Source organism: Fukomys damarensis, unplaced genomic scaffold, assembly GCF_012274545.1.
Source record: "Fukomys damarensis isolate Sample0158 unplaced genomic scaffold, DMR_v1.0_HiC HiC_scaffold_33, whole genome shotgun sequence".
Taxonomy (NCBI): domain Eukaryota; kingdom Metazoa; phylum Chordata; class Mammalia; order Rodentia; family Bathyergidae; genus Fukomys; species Fukomys damarensis.
The window spans coordinates 19,245,134-19,266,062 of record NW_022900945.1 but is presented as its reverse complement, the minus strand read 5'-3'; the positions used below and the strand labels follow the sequence as shown (position 1 = coordinate 19,266,062).

General features: G+C 34.5%; 1 protein-coding gene across 7 annotated transcripts in view; it reads left to right on the top strand.

The window, feature by feature from the left end:
* The window catches only part of Col24a1 (collagen type XXIV alpha 1 chain), a 304,025-nt gene extending 298,837 nt beyond the window's left edge, over positions 1-5,188 (top strand). For 4 of the 7 annotated variants that reach the window (XM_019209372.2, XM_019209374.2, XM_019209375.2 and 1 more), the window contains 2 exons: positions 538-753; positions 3,687-5,188. In XM_019209372.2, the coding sequence (XP_019064917.1) occupies positions 538-753; positions 3,687-3,833 (363 nt within the window). In that variant the 3' untranslated portion in view covers positions 3,834-5,188. Of the gene's footprint in view, positions 1-537; positions 754-2,663; positions 2,730-3,686 lie in introns of those variants that run through there. The other 3 variants (XM_019209373.2, XM_019209371.2, XM_019209376.2) reach the window with 2 other exon arrangements.
* The last annotated feature ends 15,741 nt before the right edge of the window (positions 5,189-20,929 follow it).

Sequence of the window (20,929 nt, the reverse complement as noted above, 5' to 3'; positions counted from 1 at the left end):
GGACTCTCATAGTTAAAATTGCTCATTATTATAATCTGTAGACTATCTATGGAAACTCACACAGAAAAAAAATCTCAAATGAAGGCACAAAACTTCAGATTTTTAATGGGGAAATACTATTAAAGCACTAATCTAAAACAAATTGTTGCTGCATTTTAGGTAATAATATAAAATTGTATTCTTTATTTTACTATATGTAGTAGACTAATGGTAAGGTGAAGCCAGCTATGTAGGCTTAAAAGAACATATTGTTACTGCCTCTTCACACTCCAAGTGCAGTGACATCACCTAGGTAGTCTAAATCCAGCAATGCTGGAAGTGTTTCCATCATGGAAATCAGACAGTGCTATAAATCAGGGATTTTTCTCCCAGGAGCGAGTGGTTAGATACTTACCAGTACATCAATGACTAGCATTTAAATTCTAAGAAAAGTAGCTTTCTTTGGCTTCCTCTCAAGGACTTTCTTTAAGTTTCCCCAAACTAGAAGTTTCTAAATTGCCACATCGTATAACTTACATATTGTTTCTATGACACTAGCTGGAGTTTGGAGTTGAGAAAGTCCAGATGAACTTCCTTCATTTACTGAGCTCAGAAGCTACCCATGTCATCACCATTCACTGTCTGAACACCCCAAGGTGGACAAGTGAACAAACAAGTGGCCCAGGATTGCCTGTTGCTTTCAAAGGATGGAACGGTCAGATTTTTGAAGAAAACACTCTACTTGAACCTGAAGTGCTTTTAGATGACTGCAAGGTAAGAAAACAACACTTTTTGATTATTCAGTGTAACAATTTAAAATTGAGAAAACTATAAAATCAAAACAATAAGAGTAAGCGTTTAATTACAATCTTTGGATACAGAACAGTAAGTTTAATGTGTCTGACTTATTACAGTATATCTTCTAGACCCAGTCACTTGTTTACAACATGTCAATTTTTGTTATACCAATTGATTATTCATGGATTTTACATGTAAAATAAGTGTTAATATGTAAGTTTTCCCCATAAGAAATAAATATATCTGGATGCATATATTTATAGAATAGAAATATATCTAGATTACATTAAGAAGGTACAACATATAGAAAAGCAGATCCTTTGGTGTGTTTTCACATTATGATTTTATATTTCATTACTGCATGAAGGATTAGTTATAGAGATGTCAGTATTCTTTCATTTTGCCAGTTCTTATAGAATTAAATATGGATATAACTGTAGATGGCCCTACTACTCAGTAAATTATAGCTCATTTTTACTATTAAAATCAAATAATATCATGAAAATCCTATTTTTTAAGACATTGTTTTATAGAACAGGTGTTGGCAAGTTAGAATCAATATACTAAATCTGGCTTACCACCTATTTTCATAAATAAATTTTTATAGGAACACAACCACACTCATTCACATATTTGTTATATGGCTAATATGATACCAAAATGGCAGAATTAAGGACATGTAACAGAGACTGAGACTCACAAAACCTAAAATATTATTTATCTGACCCTTTAGAGAAAGAGTTTGCTAACTCTCATTAGAGAGAATAGAGCTGTCCTCTTTATATACAGAACTTACTGTCCTGTGAAGCCCAGGATTTATTTAGCACCTCTTTCCATTTCCAGAAGATTCTACTTTTTCAGAACATTTCATTCCCAAATAGTGCTTGATATTTGAAATATCATAACTAGTCAAAAGTATATAATAAATATGTATATATAGCTCTTACACTCTATATTTAAAAAGATCAATATCACCAAAAAGTTTAGGTAATATTTATAATCTTTTCCAGAAACTTATCGTTGACTCATTAGTACTCTGAGACACAATCCAAATTTATTAACTCCATTCAGCACTCATGATAACCAGGCACCAATCTACTTTTCCAGCTTTGGTTTTTATTGACTATCTAAAATTATGGTCAAATTTATCTACTTGATACAATAGTAAAGGCAACAACTCCTATTATTATTTATTGATTGTTTATTATTTGATAAGTGGCCATGGGGTACATACATTGTGTTATTTCATCATAATAGCATAATAAATTATTAGCCCCATTTTATAGGTAAAAATGCGAAAGCATAAAGAGATGAGTTGCTTAAGTCATACACCTCATTAGTGGAGGGACAAGAAAACAATCTCAGGTACATGCAGTTTCAAAGCCCAAGCCTGTACTGCTAAGGGTTTTCTTTGAAATCTCGTTTTATCCACCTAGGAGATAGGTTTTTATTATTCCCATTTTATTTGTGAAGAAAGGGGTAGGATCTAGATTTCTACTAAAATTAGTTCCAGGCCAAAGTCTGTGTCTTTAACCCCCCAGGTTAGGCTGATTTTTACAACCACCATGTACTTTCCCATCTATTTTTGTTTGTTTGTTTGTTTGATTGATTGATTGAGAATGATTGGTTTGTTTTGGTGGGGGGAGCTGTTGTTTTCTTTATGCCTTTCCTTTTCTCTGAAATGCCCTAAACATTTCAAGCCAAGTAAAAACTTTAGGCAGGCAGACTTTAAGACCTACTAAATCTAAGTTATCAATTTTCATAATGCATGTCTTGACAACTCTAGTTAAAAACAAGGAATTCAGCACTCATTGTCTATATTATTTATATTGAGCTCTCCTTATATGGTCTTGTATGATGGTTGTTTATGTTTCTTCTCTCTCCAGCTAGATTTATAGGCTGCTAGAATTCAGATGCCAGGACCAATTTATTTGTCTTTATATTTTCCCAGCACTGTAAAAGAGTTGAAAATTACAGTTGTGCTAAATGTACTTAGTGTTCAATAAATGTTGCTTAAAAGACTTAATGAATGAATCTGGCAGTGTCTTACACAAAGAACTGTAGGTCTAGTTATCACACCAGATTTCTGACATTAGACAACTTATCTTCAGTGAGCTTCAATAGTCTTAGCTTCAAAAATTGTAATTTAAACTTTAAGAAATCTCTAGTTTCTTCAAATTTTAAAATTCATATGATAATGTGGTGAGAGTAAGTGAACAAATCTCTGAATAAAAACCTCCACAAAACTAGTCAGTTGTATTTACCTATTTTGTCTTGTTGAGTCTTTATAATGGGACATTTTATAACACATTACTGTTCCCTAGAATTTATCAGAAACTGTAGAACATACAGTAATATGAAAACAGAAAGACCTAGAAAGAAGAGAGAAAAGAGGGAAACTATATAAATGGAGAACTATTGGATCAAAAAAAAAAAGAAAACTAAAAGATAAATCAAGCTAATTATACTTTAACCACAACTGATTCAAGAGATTTGTTTTTATCCTGCACAAAGTACAGAGATTGAGATAACTCATTCCTTTTCACCTAAGAAAAATATTCACCCTAAAGAATCAGCCACAAATATAGAAAAAGAGAACAGATGAGTGTTACTCATTAAGAATATAACAGCCCCTTAATTCATATCTGATCCAGTGACCCTATGATAACAGAAGCAAAAGCCTAGCATGAGCATCAGGTTGTGAAAAATCAAAACCAATGTCATAAAGATGGAATAAGCCTGTATTTCCAATTATTAATAGTAATTCTTACTTTTCATTCTAAATATTTCATATGCATTATCACTAATCTTTAAAACGAACATACATTTTCTCTGAAGGGCATCGTCTACTGAGAATCACTGTTTATGAAAACAGTTAAGTATGAAAGCATTTTGTTCTTATTTTACAGATTCAGGATGGCAGCTGGCATAAGGCAAAATTCCTTTTTCACACCCCTAACCCTAATCAACTTCCAGTGATCGAAGTACAAAAACTTCCTCATCTCAAAACTGAACGAAAGTATTACATTGAAAGCAGTTCCGTATGCTTTCTCTAAAGTCTTTGGATTAGTTGAAATTTCATGCTGTTGGTCATGATTGCTGCAAAGGAAAAAAAAAGTACAGACAGAAAAATACTGTCATTTTGAAATGCATGGAATAAAGACATTGGCTAAAGCTTAAAGAATCTCAGGAAGAAAAGACTTCCTCCTGAAAAGGAGAAAAGGCATTTTTAAAGGACTCTCATTGATAAAGTATTTAATTCTTTTAAAAAGTTTATTGATTTGAGTTTTGTTAGATAATTCCCTAGAAGTAAAAATTTATAAACATGGAATTCTTCAGGATACCCTTTATTTTCTGACTGAGAACAAAGTACCCATTAGACAGCTGGAGATGCAGAGCACCGTGGGGCAGTACTGGCTAATGCTCCCAAGTGTGCAATGCTTCTGTCTAAAAATTGCAAGCCGCAGTCTAATATGTCTTATTTTCACAAACACTAAGCTGTATTCAGGTCCCCAGTGGGCATATACATCTTAGCTGGTGGTACACTACCTCTTATATGTTGCCTTTTTGTGTTGCTTGGTGCTCTTTCTAAAACATGGTGCTTGTGGCTTTTGTAGACTATTTTATTTCTTTTTTCATCTTTGTCATTAAGAGTGTATGTACTGGTTACATCAAGATATGTTTTGATTGTTAGTGCTAATTTTAATTTGTTTTGGTCACATAATAACAAGTAAAACAATTATTTATATGAAGTCCTTGTTTATTTTAAAATTCTCTTTGTACATAAAAGTTAAAGCCAGCACATTGCAACCTGTGCTTGTACACAAGAGAATTGGGAGATTTCTTTTTTGTGTTATTTTTAAATTGTTGTAAAAAATATTTTAGGCCAGCTACTTTTAGTAGTAGGTCTGGGTTAGAGATTAGGGGTTGAGATACTGTTTTAAAAATCCATGATCATCTGAGATGATACTTTATGTATATATATTGTGTAAAGTTTTAATTCAGCAAATCCTCTGAAATTGCTGCTGTTTTAAATTATAAAAACATATTTCTGCTTTGTAGAAGTTATATGTTTTGTAGTACTCATTGATTTTGTTTCACTGTTTTTAACTTTAATGCTAGGACTTAAAAGAATTTATCTTACCAATTTTTAAAGCAACATCCAGGAAAAAAAATTCTGCTACCACTTAAAGTAGGTTTTCCTAGTTCAGCCTCTCCTTGTCAGAGAAATATTAGTTCAGTATTAAAATAAAAATATTATATCTCTTACTATATAGAAAAGCTTGTTCATCGATTATAAAAATATCTGCCACAGAAAACCACACTTACATATCTATAATAAATATGTGCTTTAAGTCATTTTTGGTGATATTTGTTTTTCTTGTTATTATCTGAATGCTTGCATGTTTACATTATTTAAAAATATCTGTTATATACCTACAAAAATATAGGTCCTATTTTTAATAATTGGAGCCATGGCACAGAGACAAATCCTCACATATATGGTCACATGATTTTTCAACAAGGGCACTAACACTATTAAATGACTAGGGGACTGTGTTTTCAACAGTCATGCTGGGGAAACTCGATATATACTCCAAAAGAATGAAGTTGGACTAATAACATCATATACAAAAAAATGTCATCAAAGATTATGTAAGAGTGAAAACTATAAAACTCATAACAGGTAGGACAAGATGGGCATCATACTTCTGATTCCAAAACTTTTTATTAACTACTATAATCAAAACAGTTTCCTGTTGCATAAACACAAAAGCCAGGTGCAATGGCATATGCTGGTAATTCTAGCTGCTGGGGAGTCTGAGGCCCACAGGAAGATCACAAGTTCAAGGCCAGCCTGGGAAACTTAATGAGACTCTGTCTTAAAAATAAAAAATAAAAAATGGTTGAAGATGTAATGAATGTGCAAGACCCTGGGTTCTTTCCCAGTATAGAGGGCGGGAATGAAGGAGGGAGGGAAGAGGGGAGGCAGGGAGAGAGTTGCCTACAATTTAACAACAAAATAACAAGCAACTCAATTCAAAAAAAAGGGCAAATGTCTTGAACACGCTTTTCTCCAAAGAAGATATATAAACGGCCAATGGATGAAAAGATGCTCAGTGAGAGGCTGGAGATATGGCTTAGTGGCAGAGCACTTGTCTAGCATGTGCAAGGCCCTGGATTTGATTCTCAGCACTGAAAAAAATGTTTAAATCAGTAGTCATTAGGGAAATGCAAGTCTGAGTCACAGTGAAGTATGAATTTGTGGTAGGCCACAAATATGCTTGGTCTTTGTCCCCAGTTGTGGCACAAGACACCTAAAATCCTTGGTACTTTTTCAGTACACTTTCTTACTTGCAATTAACACCCTTTCCATTACAGGTGCATTTATGCTAATTAGGTAATTTAGATTAGGCCCCTTAAGTCATCTCAGGATGGAGCTGGGCACAAGAAAGATAAAATTATTAGAGTTGAAACTTTTAACATCACTTCACACCTCTAGGAAGGGGAGGAGGCCAGGACTGGAGACAGAATTTCTATTTTCAATTTTTTTTCTTTTTGATGGTACTTGGTATTGAACCTAGGGCCTTTACATCCCCAGGCCTTTTTTATTTTTTATTTTTGAGACAGCATCTCACTAAACTGTTCAGGCTGAGTTCAAATTTGGGATCTCCGATAGTGCTGGGATTATAGGTATGTACCAAAACACTCAAAAACAGAAACAGAGAGCTTTATGGTTGATGAATACATCTATAATTTCTTAGAAGGAGAAATACAAATAGGGTATGGAAGTTCTGCACACCCCCAACAATATTTTGACTATGCATCTCTTCCCATTTATTGTTCCTGAGTTGTACCCTTTATATTCTTTTTTGGTACTGGGGATCAAACCCAGGCCCTTGTGCTTGTGAGGCAGGCGCCGGAACCACTGAGCTAAATCCTCGGCCTGAGTTGCATCCTTTATAATGAACAAAGAATGTAAGTAAAATGTTTTCCTGAGCTCTGTGAGTAAGCCATTCCAGAAAAATCATAAAACTAGAGGAGAAAATCATGGGAACTCCCCATTTAGAGTGATGGGGCAGAGTTACAGGTGACCTGGAATTAGCACTTGGAATTGGAAGTAGAGGCAGACTCGTGGGACTGAACCAGTAAGTCTCTGAAGTCTAATGCTGAGTTCAGGTACTTGTCAAAATTTAGTGAAATTATTGAACAAGCATGATGGTATCTGCAGAACTGAACAACTGCTTGTTAATGTTAGAAAACACCCTAGGATGGCTATTATAAAAATAAATAAATAGAAAATAACAGGTGTACATGAGGCTATGAAGAATTTGAAAGACTTGTGCACAAATGCTAGGAATGAAAATGCTGTAGCCACAGAGGAGAATTGTTTGGTGGTTCCACAAAAAAAGTCAATTATAAAATTACCATATCATCTAACAATTCTATTTCTGGGTATACACTCCAAAGAATTTAAAGCAGAAACTCAAAAAAGATATTTGTATACAGTTATTCACAAGAACCTAATGGAGGAAACTACCTAAATGTTAATCAACAGATGAATGGATAAACAAACATGGCATATAGTTATACATATAATATAATATTCAGTCTTAAAAAGGACTATAATTTTGCTATATGCTACACAACGGATGAACCTTGAAAACACTGCTCAGTGAAATAAGCCAGACACAAAAGGACAAATATTGTATGATTCTAATCATATGAGGTACCAAGAGTAGACAAATTCCTTTAGACAGAAAGTACAACAGAGATTACTAGAGATGGGGTTGAGGTAAAGATTGTTTAAAGATAAGTATTGAGTTTCTGTTTGGGATAATGACCAAGTTCTGGAAATAAATGATGATTAGTGGATGCATAAAAACTGAACAGTGCCTAAAACGTGATTAAAACAGGTTTATATTCTTTATATTTTACCACAATTTCAAATGGGGCCATAGCAAAGATGTCTACCTGTTTGACGGAAAAATAAATATCTTCAGAGTTTATTCTAAATGAAAGAAACCATGTCCTAAAATCTATGTGCAATGCTTTCTATTCCAAAAAATAACTTAGTTCAGAAATATAGTTTGTTTTTTGAGACAAGGTCTCTCTATGTAGTTCAGGCTGGCCTTGAACTCACTGCATAGCCCACGCTGGCCTCGAACTCATGCCTGCAGAGCAATGGAATTACAGACAGTGCCACCCCACCCTGCAGATTTTTCTAAATATCATTTAAGAAATGTATATGGAATAAAAATATCTGGTTTTAGGTTTTAAGTGTGTTGCTGAAATATTAAATTTAAGACAAATTAACTTAAATATAGGCAGCATAGTTCAGTGGCTCAGAATGCTCAGAGGAGTAACTGTATGATTTGGGGTGCATTCTGTATTCATTGTCTCAGTTTCTTCACTGTTAAATGGGGATAATAAAATTACTTATTTCATTTGGAGGTTTAATGGATTCAACAGAATAACATTGGTTCATACTTAAAACACTGCCTGCCACAAAGTAACCATTGTATATACATTTGCTGCTACTGTTGCTTTCATAATCATCATTAAAGGTTTAATCATTCCATGATACTTATCACCAAAGAAAGTTGTACTGAATCTCTTCAAAAATTATTTACCTGTGTTAAAGCCATGCTATACACCATAATTCATTTTATAAATATAATTTTTTATATTTTACATAATATATATGCTAAGTATAAAGACTACAAAACTGAAGTTCAGATCTATGTGTAATTAACAAATATGCCTTGATCCCCCCCCCATTTTTAAATTACAGTGGTGCTTTTAAGGTAAATATTGCAAATATTTCCTGCAATATGAAGCCATACCAGAAGGAATATTAGACTTACAAGCAGAAAACTTGATTCAGTCCCAAGCCTTCCACTCATTGCAAAAGCCACTAATTGTTACCTTATTTATACTGGGGAGTTTTTTAATCTGCTTGTCGTATTACATGACAGAGGTGTGTTAATACCTGTTTCTCCTTTTGTTTCCCTCCCTTTTGCTTTATAAATATAATTTGTTGCTTTCAATCAGTCAAGTGGCATGGTGGTAAATGAAGTAAAGGAAGAGATACTCCCTATCTAGTTGCATTTGGCCATTTCCATGGTGTAAATAATACTACCAGAATTAATTTCAAACTACAAATATGGTATTACTGAAGAGGAAAAGATATGCACAGTGGCTGTAAAAAGCTTGTCCAAGTCAGCTACAGGTCAAAACTGGTAATATCCTCTTTAATCAATTACGAAATATCACCTTTAACTCTAATAATGCCTCTTGCCATAATGTCTATTTTATCTATAAGTAGTACAATTATATCAGCTTTCTTCTGATTACTGTTTGTGTGAGATACCTTTGTCCTTTTCAAAAATTTTTAACCTATCTTTTTAGTTATGTCTCTAATAGGCAGATATTTTATTATTTTATTACTCCACTTAGATAATTTTAGACTTTTAGTCACTTAATGTAATTACTGTTATATTTACATTTAAACCTGTTACTATTATTTTGTATTTGTCTCATATATAATTTTTTTCCTCCTTTATTGCCCCCCATTGGATTGGTAAAATATTCCATATCTTTATCTTAACTATTAGCTGTACACTACTTCTATTTTTTTAATAGCTTCCATAGAGGCTACAGTAAGTGTAATTTACTTCAAAAAGGCTGTAGCAATTAGTACTTTTCCACTTTCCAGACAGTCTAGAATGTTACATTTTTATTCCTTTTAGCTTTTGCTGACATTTTGGAATATTATTCTCATGTATCTTTATTGTACATATATGTAAAACTTTACAGGATATTGTTATTTACTAATATTTTTAACTGGCAAATGCATTCAATTCCACCATTTCCCTTGTTTGTACCTTTCTTTTTTTCCTTCACTACAATGCTTTCAATAGGGATAATTTGCAGCCTTCTGAAACCCCTTAAGTATTTCCGTTAATGTAGATCTGCTGCTAACAAATTCTATTTTTTGTTTTGTTTTGTTTTGTTTTGTTTTTTGTACAGGGGATCGAACTCAGGTCCTTGCACTTACGAGGCAGGCGGCAGAACCACTGAGCTAAATCCTCAGCCTACAAATTCTGTTTTCTATTTGTCTTTAAACTATTCCCTTTGCCTATAGGGAATTTTGTGGGATATAGTATTTCAGATTGTTATTTATTTTCTTTTAAATGTGATTTTATTCTCCTCTAGCTTCCATTATTTCTGTTGACATATTAGCTTCAAGTTTCATATTTGTCCTATTGAGAACACTGTGACTTTTTTCTTCTCTCTTAAGATATTTTTGTTTGATTTTTAACAGTTTTAGTACTTTGTGCTTATAATAGATTTCTGTGTAGTTATTTGCTTGAGATTCAAAGTTCTTTTAAAATCTGTGACTTAATCTCTTTGGTAAGCATCAGAAAATTTTGCCATGGGTTTGTTCAAATATTACCTTGTATAATCTTATTATTCTTTCCTTTAGACTTCAGTTACACATACTTTAGACATTTATTTTGTATGTATATCTTATGTTCTTTATAATTTTCATCTTTGTTTTCTTTTTTATTTTTATTGGTACATTCTAGGTATACAGTACAGTTACATTCATTACTGGGATCTCGTACTATTACATGACAGGTCTTGGTTCTCATTTTTTCCCCTTGTCCCAACCCTCCCTTCACTCCCTCCTCCCCTCCCCATTTACAAACACTTTAATTCCATTTTTTCATTTCTCACATTTTTTTCTTTTCGATCTTTGTTTTCTTTATGCTTATCTTTTTTCTTACTGATCTACCTTTCAGTTCATTAACCCTCTCAGAAATTTTTTATAACATGTTTATAAACTTGTGTGATGTTAAACTGGCCAATTTTATTTGTTTGATTTGTTTGTTTGGTACTGGGGATCAAACTCAGGACCTTGTGCTTGTGAGGCAGGTAGCAGCACCACTGAGCTAAATCCCTGGCCGTGACCAAATTTTTTTTTTTTCTGAACAATTTTAAATACTGTAATTTTTTAGTTCCAATTCCTTGGGGTAATATTCCATACTATCATTTATCATTTACTGAACTATTAATCACAATAGACTAAAAGTTCATATCTGATTTTATTCTAACAACTACATGTCCTAAAAGTCTATTGCCTATTTGTTTTCTTTTAGTTCCTGTAATTTGGCCTTGTTTTTTTGGCATACTTACCAATTTTAAATTGTCAGATGTTATCAGCAAAAAACTGCAAAAGCTATGAAATAACTCCCTCCCAAGATGTAATTTTCTTTTGTTAGGCAGTTGGACCTAACCAGTGATTTGAGATAGGTGAAGACCGGATAGGTAAAGATCCTGATAGCTTTTCTCTTTCTAGTCTTTCATTACTCTCATGGGATAGTTTTTCAGGTAGTTCAACTGAAAGATTTGGGCAGTGATGGGGACCTTGTCCTTCTTTGTAAGCCATAAGCTTCAAGTTTCATTTCTTTCTCTTACTCCTCCACCTCGCCAGTCTTGAAGACTGCCCAGCACTCCAGGAAACTTTTTCTGCTCACAATTTCCTCAAGGGAAAAATGTACTGGAGAAGGTCCAGTTCACTTTCAGGTATTTCCTTTGTATTTACTAATTCTCTAGTCCTGGCTACTTTGGATAATCACTGAATCTATCAAAAATTAATTTTTATATTCATTCAGATTTTATAGTTGTTTTAGCAATAGGTTTGGTATGGTACAAGTAATTCTATCATAATTAGAAGCAGAAGTTTCCCTATTTGTAATAATGAAGAAATATCCCAGCCCTTCATTCCATTTTTTAGTAGTTGTAGGAAGTGCAATATTAATCTCTATCACAGTCTACTTACAGCTAATAGTGTATAACATCAAGTAAAACTGTATGCTTGAACCTTTTATACTTGCAATCCCCTTATTCTTAATCCCCTTATTCTTTTTGCTATTATTCTCATATATAATACATCTGAATATTTTGTAAATCCATGGGATTATAATTTTTGCTTAAACACTTGGTTGTAATTACGAAAATTTTTAAATATATAAATATTTTCCTACAGATCCAAGTCACCATTTGATATCATTTCCCTTCATGTGAAGGATTTTCTTTATCATTTTTTATAGTGCTGGCCAATTGGTGATGAATCTTCAGTTTTCCCCTTACCTCATTTTTCCTTTTTGCAATACTAGGGATTAAATTCAGGACCCTCCCATTGAACTACATCTTCAACTTTTTTTTTTTTTACTTATTTGTTTGAGACAGGGTCTCACTAAGTTGCTAAATTACCCATGCTGGGCTCAAATTTGCAATCCTCTTGCTTCAGCCTCTAAAAATACTGGGATTACACAGACCTGCACTAACACACCTGGATATTTCACCTTTATTTCTGAAGGGCATTTTCTCATAGACATTATGGTTGCAATTTTTCCCCAGCCTTTTGGATATCTACTGGTCTCCAAAATTTGTAATGAAAAGTTAGTCATTATTCATGTTGTTCCTCATTTGTAGTACACCTTTCTCTTCATTCAAGCTAATTTTTTTATTTCTCTTTGATTTTCAGCAATTTATTTATGACATGCTTACTTTATATTTATTCTACATGGGATTAGTTCAGCTCAAGTCTAAAAGTCTCTACATCATCGCAGTACATTTTTCACCTATAATTTTCTTGTTATATTAATTCTTGTATAACAGCATAAAACATATAATATACAAACCAAAACACTGTCAAAAGTAAAATCTATAAATTCACAAATCAAACTGTAAACATATTTTCCCATTGACACAATAATTTAATCACATTAAAGTAAAAGCTAAAAGGTATAATAACTTAATTAAAATTTTCTATCAAAAAAGTTCTGCCAGGCATTGCAGCACATGCCTGAAATCCCCAGCACTCTGGGAGGCTGAGGGAGGAATGTAGTGGAACTTGACATAAGAACATCCATCTTGGAAGAAATGTTAGGACATCTGAGTGCCTGGCAGACCAGTCGTCTCAGGACAAGAAATACAAGCAGTTCCATCTGAGTGCCTGGCAGACCAATCGTCTCAGGACAAGAAGTGCCAGCAATTCTTGTTTGTCCCTTGTTAATCTCCCAAGAGGATGCAGAAAAAGTAAAAGATGTTTTTAAGGGGTTAGAAGGACAAAGTAAAAAACAAAGTTGTTTTTGCGAACACAGCTGGCCAAAATATTATATAACTTTAGATATAAGATAAAATGCTAAAAACATGCTTTTCGTCTGATGCTCTAAATAGCTTCAATAAATATTGCAGTTTTGATCATGAGGCTGCTGTTTGCCTGAGCAAGCTGCAGTCCTCTGATCCTGCTCCTTACATCTTGCCTCTCTTCATTTTGCGTCACCGAGACACTCGGGGGAATTGGTAATAAGGAAAATGGTTAATTTGAGCTGAGCTCAGGTAATTTAGCAACTTAGTGAGATTTTGCTCAAAATTTTGAAAAGGGCTGGTGAGTAACTCAGTGGAAGGCCTTGGGTTCCATTCCCAGTACTGCAAAAACTAAAATATAAAGTATGGTAATACATGCCAGTAAGCCCAGAACTCTGGGAGGATGAGGCAGGACAAGTGTAGCAAGTTTCATCCCTGCCTGGGAAATTCAGTGACTCAGTAAGACCTTGTCTCAAAACAAAAAATAAAAATGGATAGGGATATAGCTCAGTGGGAAGGTCTTGGGATCAATCCCCTGTACCACAAGGAAAAAAAACTAATAAAACTGTATCAAATATGCTGTTTATAGAGGCAGGGTTATTAGGAAGCTAATAAATGTAAGTTTTAGGGCACTAAAGTGGCCTGCAAAATGTGTTCACAGAGATATCTATGTTTTTAAAGTTTACAAAAGTATAATTTTGAGTTCTTTTTAATATAGAAGACCAAAACTATATGAGGTTCAGGTTTCACAAACCTAGATCTGCATGGCTTTTTACCTCAGAAGAAACATAGATATAGTCCTTTCTGTAGCAAGCATGTTTGTTTGTATGGTTGGTTATTTATCTTACAATAAACAAAGGAAAAGACTGCTAGTGGTACAAAAATGACCTGAGCCAGGCATGATGACACACACCTGTGATGCAAGCTACTCAGGAGACTGAAACAGGAGGATTGAAAATTTGAGGCCAGCCTAGGTATCTTAGTTACTTATTGCTGGGACAAATCCCACAAGTTTACAGAGGAAAGGTTTATTTTAGTTCACAATTTCTAAAAGTTTCAGTCCATAGTTGCCTGGCTCCAAAGCAGGGCAGCAGAGCAGAGGGGCATGGCACAGGAGAAACAGTCCATGGCAGGATAGGCAGAGAAGTAGCAAGCAGCAGCCTCCTTTTCCCTTTTTATTCCATTCAGGGTATAAATCCATTGATTGGTTGCCACCCACACTCACAGTGGGCCTTCCCATTATCCACACCCAAAGCTATGCTAAACCAACCAGTGAACTAATCCAGTATCACACACCTATGAGCCAGACTCCTCCCAAAAACCCTATCTATGAGCATATGTGGATTTGGGGGACATCTAGATATATGCCACAACACTGGGCAACCTAGTAAGACCTTTCTCAAAATAAAAACATAAAAAAAGGGCTGGAGCTGGAGCTCACCAATCCCTAGTTTCAATCCTCAGTAAAAAAAGAAAAAACAAAAAAAAATATGATGTCTGGCAGCAAGCACTTTGGGAGACCACATTTTCTAACCAAAATGTATAAGTTTGGCTCTTCCACACAAGACTAGCAGTTTTTATAGTTTCGAAAATAAGTGTAAACTAATCCTTCAATGTATAGTGCTCTACCCAAGTGTAACTTTTTCCTCATAACTTATATAGTAATTGGCTACGATAGACATGATGAAGTCGTTTTCAACTCAGCCTGGGTACACAATTATGCAATCTGTATGTTTTGGATTCAGAGTCCTGGTATGGTTCAAAGCCAAGTTAGAAAAATGGCTCCTCTATAGAGAAGAGCAACTGATGGGAAATCTGAGCTATCACCTTGGCTGTACCTCACAGTGGGATTTTTAGGACTACACACAAATTCAAAAAATAACTATGCATTCAAAAGTAACTATGCATTAAAAAATAATTTATTTATTATCTACATCAGGAAAAAATTTATATTCAAATGCAGGAAAACCTCTCACTTCTTGAAACAAACACTGGAAACTCAGTTTCATGAAAAAGACATTCTTCATCAGGATAAAATCTCCCTCAACTATTAGGAAATAAAAACTTTATTGAAATTACATTCAAGTTTTTTCACCTGAGCATTTTCAATTTACCAAAGAACTCAAACTATTTAACTACTGATACAAATGTCAAGACACCAAATAAAACATTTAGTTTAATTTTTATATTTCAATATAGCAAAGTAAAATACAATATATTTTTCTTTCAATCTTTCCTACAATAAAAGGAAAAACTATACAAAACTTAATTGGTAGATACTAGCAAGTTTTTGGCTTAATAGTTGGAAGCAAGAAATTAAAAGGTTAGAATTTCGTTATCTGTGCTTCACAGGCAAGTTATTATTCTGGCTAGTAAAACTTCCTGCTTTTAGGACACAGTTTTAAATAATGATAATAACAATAATTATAATAGTAAATATCCTACACATTTTTAGAAAAAAATCTAAAATCTATTTCACATATTTCTATACAGCAAATACTATATTTTCTCTAGCCTGTCCTAGAGTCCTCTAACAGAAATGACAACAATTTTCAGATCTTTCTAAAGGCTCATCATTTATAATTGAACCTCTTAAATCATGATGTAACTGTTTGGTCCAAATAATGCTTTGCCAGTAATGGATCTAGCCAATCCTTTGGAAACAGTTACTTGTGAGGTAATAATAGATGCATCCAAATCATAACATAAGCCAAGATCCTCTGCTTAAGAATAATCATACCCAGAAACAATCTGTGGTTTCTTCCCTGTCCACTTCTGTGACCCAACCATGGGACCCAAGCTCTTTATCCCTTATAGTATGAAGTTGGCTCTTTATCATCTATAGTATGATGAAATACAACTCCTCTGCAAGGCCTACAAGGCCTTGGTGACTTGCCCTTTGAATTCTTGTCAATTTTCTCCCCTTCCTTTCTCATCTGAATTAATACACTCCAGCTGTGCCAGAATATTTTCAAGTAATATCAGCTATTACTTGAACATATTCTTAATCCTCTCTGTGGAAAGTTCTCTTGCCTTATCCTCCCGCTAACACCTTTTCATTCTTCAAGTTAGCTCCTCAAGAAATCTTCCCTAACTGTCCCATCCCACAAAAGGAATGTACTTTCATATAGGGTCATATTCTGTGTTCCAACACTTGCTTCACTTTTTTTGCTGTCTACGACTTTTCTCTCTTTGTATAACTGTGAGATCTGTGAAAGCAAACTACAGATTTTAATGTTTATAATCATATGGCATAGCACAATGCACGATGTGTAAGTGCTCAAGTCCTTCACGTCTTCTTCTTTTATTGTTTGTCATGTACTAGACACCATGCTCTGAGTTGGCAACTCAAACTGGGCAAAAATGGTAGGGTCCCTCTGCTTACAGTCTTGGGGAAAAATTGATGCTGAACAAGTGATAATCTTAATGAATATATAATTGAGATAAGTGCTCTGAACACGAACACGCGTTTGCGTGTGCACATGTGCAAGCTGACCTAGGCTAAGGGTAGGAAAAAGGTGGGCAAGGGATGCTTCCCTACAGCCACAGTGTTTGCCTTGTCTGTGAAGAATGAGTAAGTACAGATGAGCCTGACAGAAGACAGAGGCCAAGAAAATGACAGATCTTTGCCAGGCTATGGTTAGGACTTAGTTCTTTATACAAAGAACAAAAATTAACCATTGAAAGTTTTGAATGAGACTACTGACATTGTCAGACTTTGATCTGTAAAGATGTTCATGCTATAGTTTAGAGAATATACTGAAAAGACAAATATTTGTTGACATGATTAACAAATTAATCAGTAATTTAATATGCTCACCTAATCTTGGTATTCACTTTATATTATTTTTATTGTTGAATTTGAGTTTCAATAACGTATTCTGTAGTACCACTCAACTAAAATATAGGAGGTACATAAGTAATTTCAAATTTTCTAATTTTAAAAAGTAAATAGAAAAAGCTAAAACTAATTTCAAAATATATATAAACTTAATATATCCAAAATACTATCATTTCAATAGTCAATATAAAATTATTACCAATGAGATACTTTACAGTCTTTGTTCGACTAAGCCTTTGAAATTCAGTGTATATTTTATACATATAGCATATCAGATAACCACATTTCAAGTGTTCAACAGCATTCGTAGTTAGAGGCTACCATATTAGACAGTACAATGTCATAAGTTCAACCACTGTTTCCCACTGTTATGTTTATATTCCTTAAAGTAGTGAATATAAAACTGTGTGGGGTGGGAGGCTAGGGATTTAGCTCAGTGGTTCTGCTGCCTGCCTTGCAAGAGCAAGGTCCCAAGTTTGATCCCCGGTACTAAATAAATAAATAAATAAATGCTGTGTGTATGGTGAGGCATGTCTACTCCCAACACTTGATAGGCTGACTTAGGAGGACTGCCTGGAGTTCAAAGCCAGCAGAGGCTACATAGTGAGTTCAGAGATGAGACTAAACTACATAGTGAGACCCTGCCTCAAAAACAAAAGCTGTGAAGGCCGGGACTTAGCTCAGTGGTTCTGCTGCCTGCCTCGCAAGCACAAGGATCCAAGTTGGATCCCCGGGACCAAAAAACAAACAAACAAAAGCTGTGAATATAAAAAACCTTTAGCCATCCTAGAAAATTCTGCAATGGAAAGTTCAGAAGGCACCTCTCAAATAATTTCAGAAATTCTTTATCACTGCAGTATTGCTGAAAATTTAAATCTGAAGACTTTGAATTACTGAAAAGATAGAAAATTAACAAAAATATATTGCTTCCCAGAGTCCTTAAACCAAACTAAAAATGCGTCCTAAGTGAAGGGGTGGTGAGTATTAGAGCCTACCTGGGAAACTCTAAGAAGCCCCTAGAAAGAGAATTGAGTCTCCTTATGGTAAGGTAAGGAAAGCCTAGAGTCAAAGAGGGACACGAATGGATTAAAGAAGTGAAATGGGAGAATAGAATCTCTGGATGTGCCTTTTTCTACTCCTACCGTACCCTGGATGGAGAATGGCCCACCCCCACCAGGGTCAGTTCAGCACCTGCCCAGTGGTAGAATGACATCAGACGAGCTAAATAACTATGCAAATAGGTTGGCTTGAACCTGCAGTCTTCTTTTCCTTCTACCTAAGAGTCAAGGTAATTACCACAAAAATAGATTTTTGGAAAAGGGATGCCAAATGCAAGGGTACTGGGAATTAACTTGAGAGGCATGCTCTTTTCTTAGGAGGACAGACTGAGTATGGTAGAACCCAGAAAGTAGCACAGCAGGCTTTCTACACTGAGGTTTGTCCACTATCCTCTTTACATATTCCTCCACGTATCAATAAAAGAGTCACAATCCAAGTCCTAAACTTTTCATCTTACTTTTCAAATATGAATTATAGCCATGTTTACTGATACAAGGGAATATGAGATCACAAGGGAAAATCATGCAACATCTGAGGAGTTTTAAGTCCATAAAAGGGCTTTTTTTAAATTGGATAATTTATACTAGAGGAACTGATTTAATGGACAAAAAAAAATGAAGAGTTTTAAATGAGCAGAATAAATACCTCCAAAGACACAAGAAAGGATTAGAAATGCATAGCAATATATGCTGGGGACAACAGTTATGAAAAAACATAGTCATTAAAATGAACTTAGTAGCCAGGTAGCACAGATTGGATACCATTAGATAACAAAATAGTGAAATTATAAATTACTTGGGGAACTCATAGAAATCAATCAATAAAGAGATAGAAACCAAAAACATTAAAATGTAAGAACCCTGATAACAAAGCCTGACAACATTACAAGAAAAGAGAAATACAGATGCTCCTCAATTTACCCTGGGGTTAAGTCCTGATAACACTATGATAAATTGAAAATATGTTAGTTAAAGAAAATGTATTTAAATTGGGCATGGTAGAGCATAATCCCAGCACTCTGGAGGCAGAAGGCTCATAAGTTCATACCCAACCTGAGCAACTTAGTAACACCCTGTCTCAAATTAAAAAATCTAAAAGGGATGGGCATGAAGCTCAGTGCAAAAGCCTTGAGTTCAACCCCTAGTAGTGAAAAAAAAAAGTATTTTAATACATCTAACCTAACATCTATCCTAATTTAGCAACACAGTTAGTTGTTTCCTCTAGTGCTCTCAGGGCTGTCTGGGGAGCTGCAGCTTGCTGTCACTGCCTAGCAAGAGGTAGAGGGTGCAATATCACATAATAGGAAAAGTAAAAATTTTAAACTAGAAGTATAATTCTACCACATGTGTGTCATTTTAGCATCATAGTACAGTGGAAAAATCTTAAGTTGAACCATCATAGGTCAGAGACTGTACAAATAAATCTCCCTCATAAATACATACAAAACTTCCAAATTAATTGAATATAAACATTATAAAATAAATTCAGTAAGTAGGATACAAAATCAATATACAAAAATCAGTTTTTTTCTATAATCTACCAATTAAATATCCAAAATGAAATTAAATTTATTTTAAAATCACATCAAAAAGAATAGAAATTAAGAATAAATTTAGCAAAAGATATGGAAAAGCTTGTACACTGAAAACTACAAAACACTATTAACTGAAATTAAAGATAATCTAAATGAGTGACATCCCATTTTTCTTTATTATAAGACACAATATTGTTAAGACATCAGTTCTTAAATTCATCTATATATTGCTGTACCTGATGGCATATGTAGGGCTGGTGACAAGGGTGGTAAAGGATTTACCAAGAGTAGAGTAAGAGCAGAAGTAAATCTATTGAAGTTCACGTCATGAGATACACATGAGGTCAGGAAAGGGCACCATGTTTACAGCCCTAGAGCTTTTTATGAGTGGTTGGCATGATAGCTTCGTATCACCTGAGTGCCATGCTGGAAAAGAAAGCATAGATCTCCAACAGGAACAAAAGAAAATTGATCTGGTAGATTAAATGGTTAAGAGTGGGTAGATTTGAGTGTAGACAAGTATTCACAGGGAGAACCTCTGAAGTCTGACAGCCATAGATTAAATCAAGAGGACTTGATGTAGTCCAGTCAGGGAGACTAAGGAGGCTTTTTGTCCTGTGAGAGAACTTTGAGATAAATCCAGCCCCAGGGTGGACTTTAGGAGGTGACCCTGAAAAGGAGGAATTGGGGTTGGGGCTAATTTTCTTATTATATTCAGAGATGGTTTTAACAGTTTAACCTAGAGAGATAGAATATTTTGCCAGAAAGTAGGTTTTTGGCTGGGTGTGGCGGCACCTGCCTATAATCCCCGCACTAGGGAGGCTTAGGTAGGAGGATCACTGTGAGTTTGAGACCAGCCTGGGCTACATAGTGAGTTCCAGGTCAGTTTTACCTACATAGTAAGACCCTGTCTCAAAAAAAAAAAAAAAAAAAAGAAAAGAAAAAAGAAAGTAGGTTTTTGGGTCCAGCAAAGCATTGGTTTGGAGAAAAAGTCTACCACAGAGAATTTCAAAGGGGTTGAGGTTAATTTCGGCCTCAGAGGTGACACAAAATCAGAAGAGAGCAAGAGGGATTAGGTAAACCATGATTATTGGTTTCAAGGGAGAGCATAGCAAGTGTTTGTTTTAGTATTAACATGCTTTTAATCTCTGATACTCAGGAGACCAGAGACAGGATCACTAGTTTTAAACCAGCACAGGCAACATAGAAGACTGTCTCAAAAGGGTTGAGGATATAGTCCAGCATCTAGAGTTGTCCTAGATTCAATCCCCAATTTTAAATAAAAACTATACAACTTCTAGGAGACACTGTATAGGAGAATATCTTTGGAACGTTACGCGAGTCAAAACTTGATTACTGTAACACAAGAAGTGCAATTCATTAAACTTACTAGTACAGTGGATTTGACTAAAATGTAAAACTTTTGCTCTTTAAATGATACAACTAAGAATATGAAAAACAAGCCACAGAATGGGAGAAAATAATTTGTAAACAATGCAACAATTTGGCATTAATCATCTATTACTGTGCAGAAAATACTCATACTCTTAGCAGCT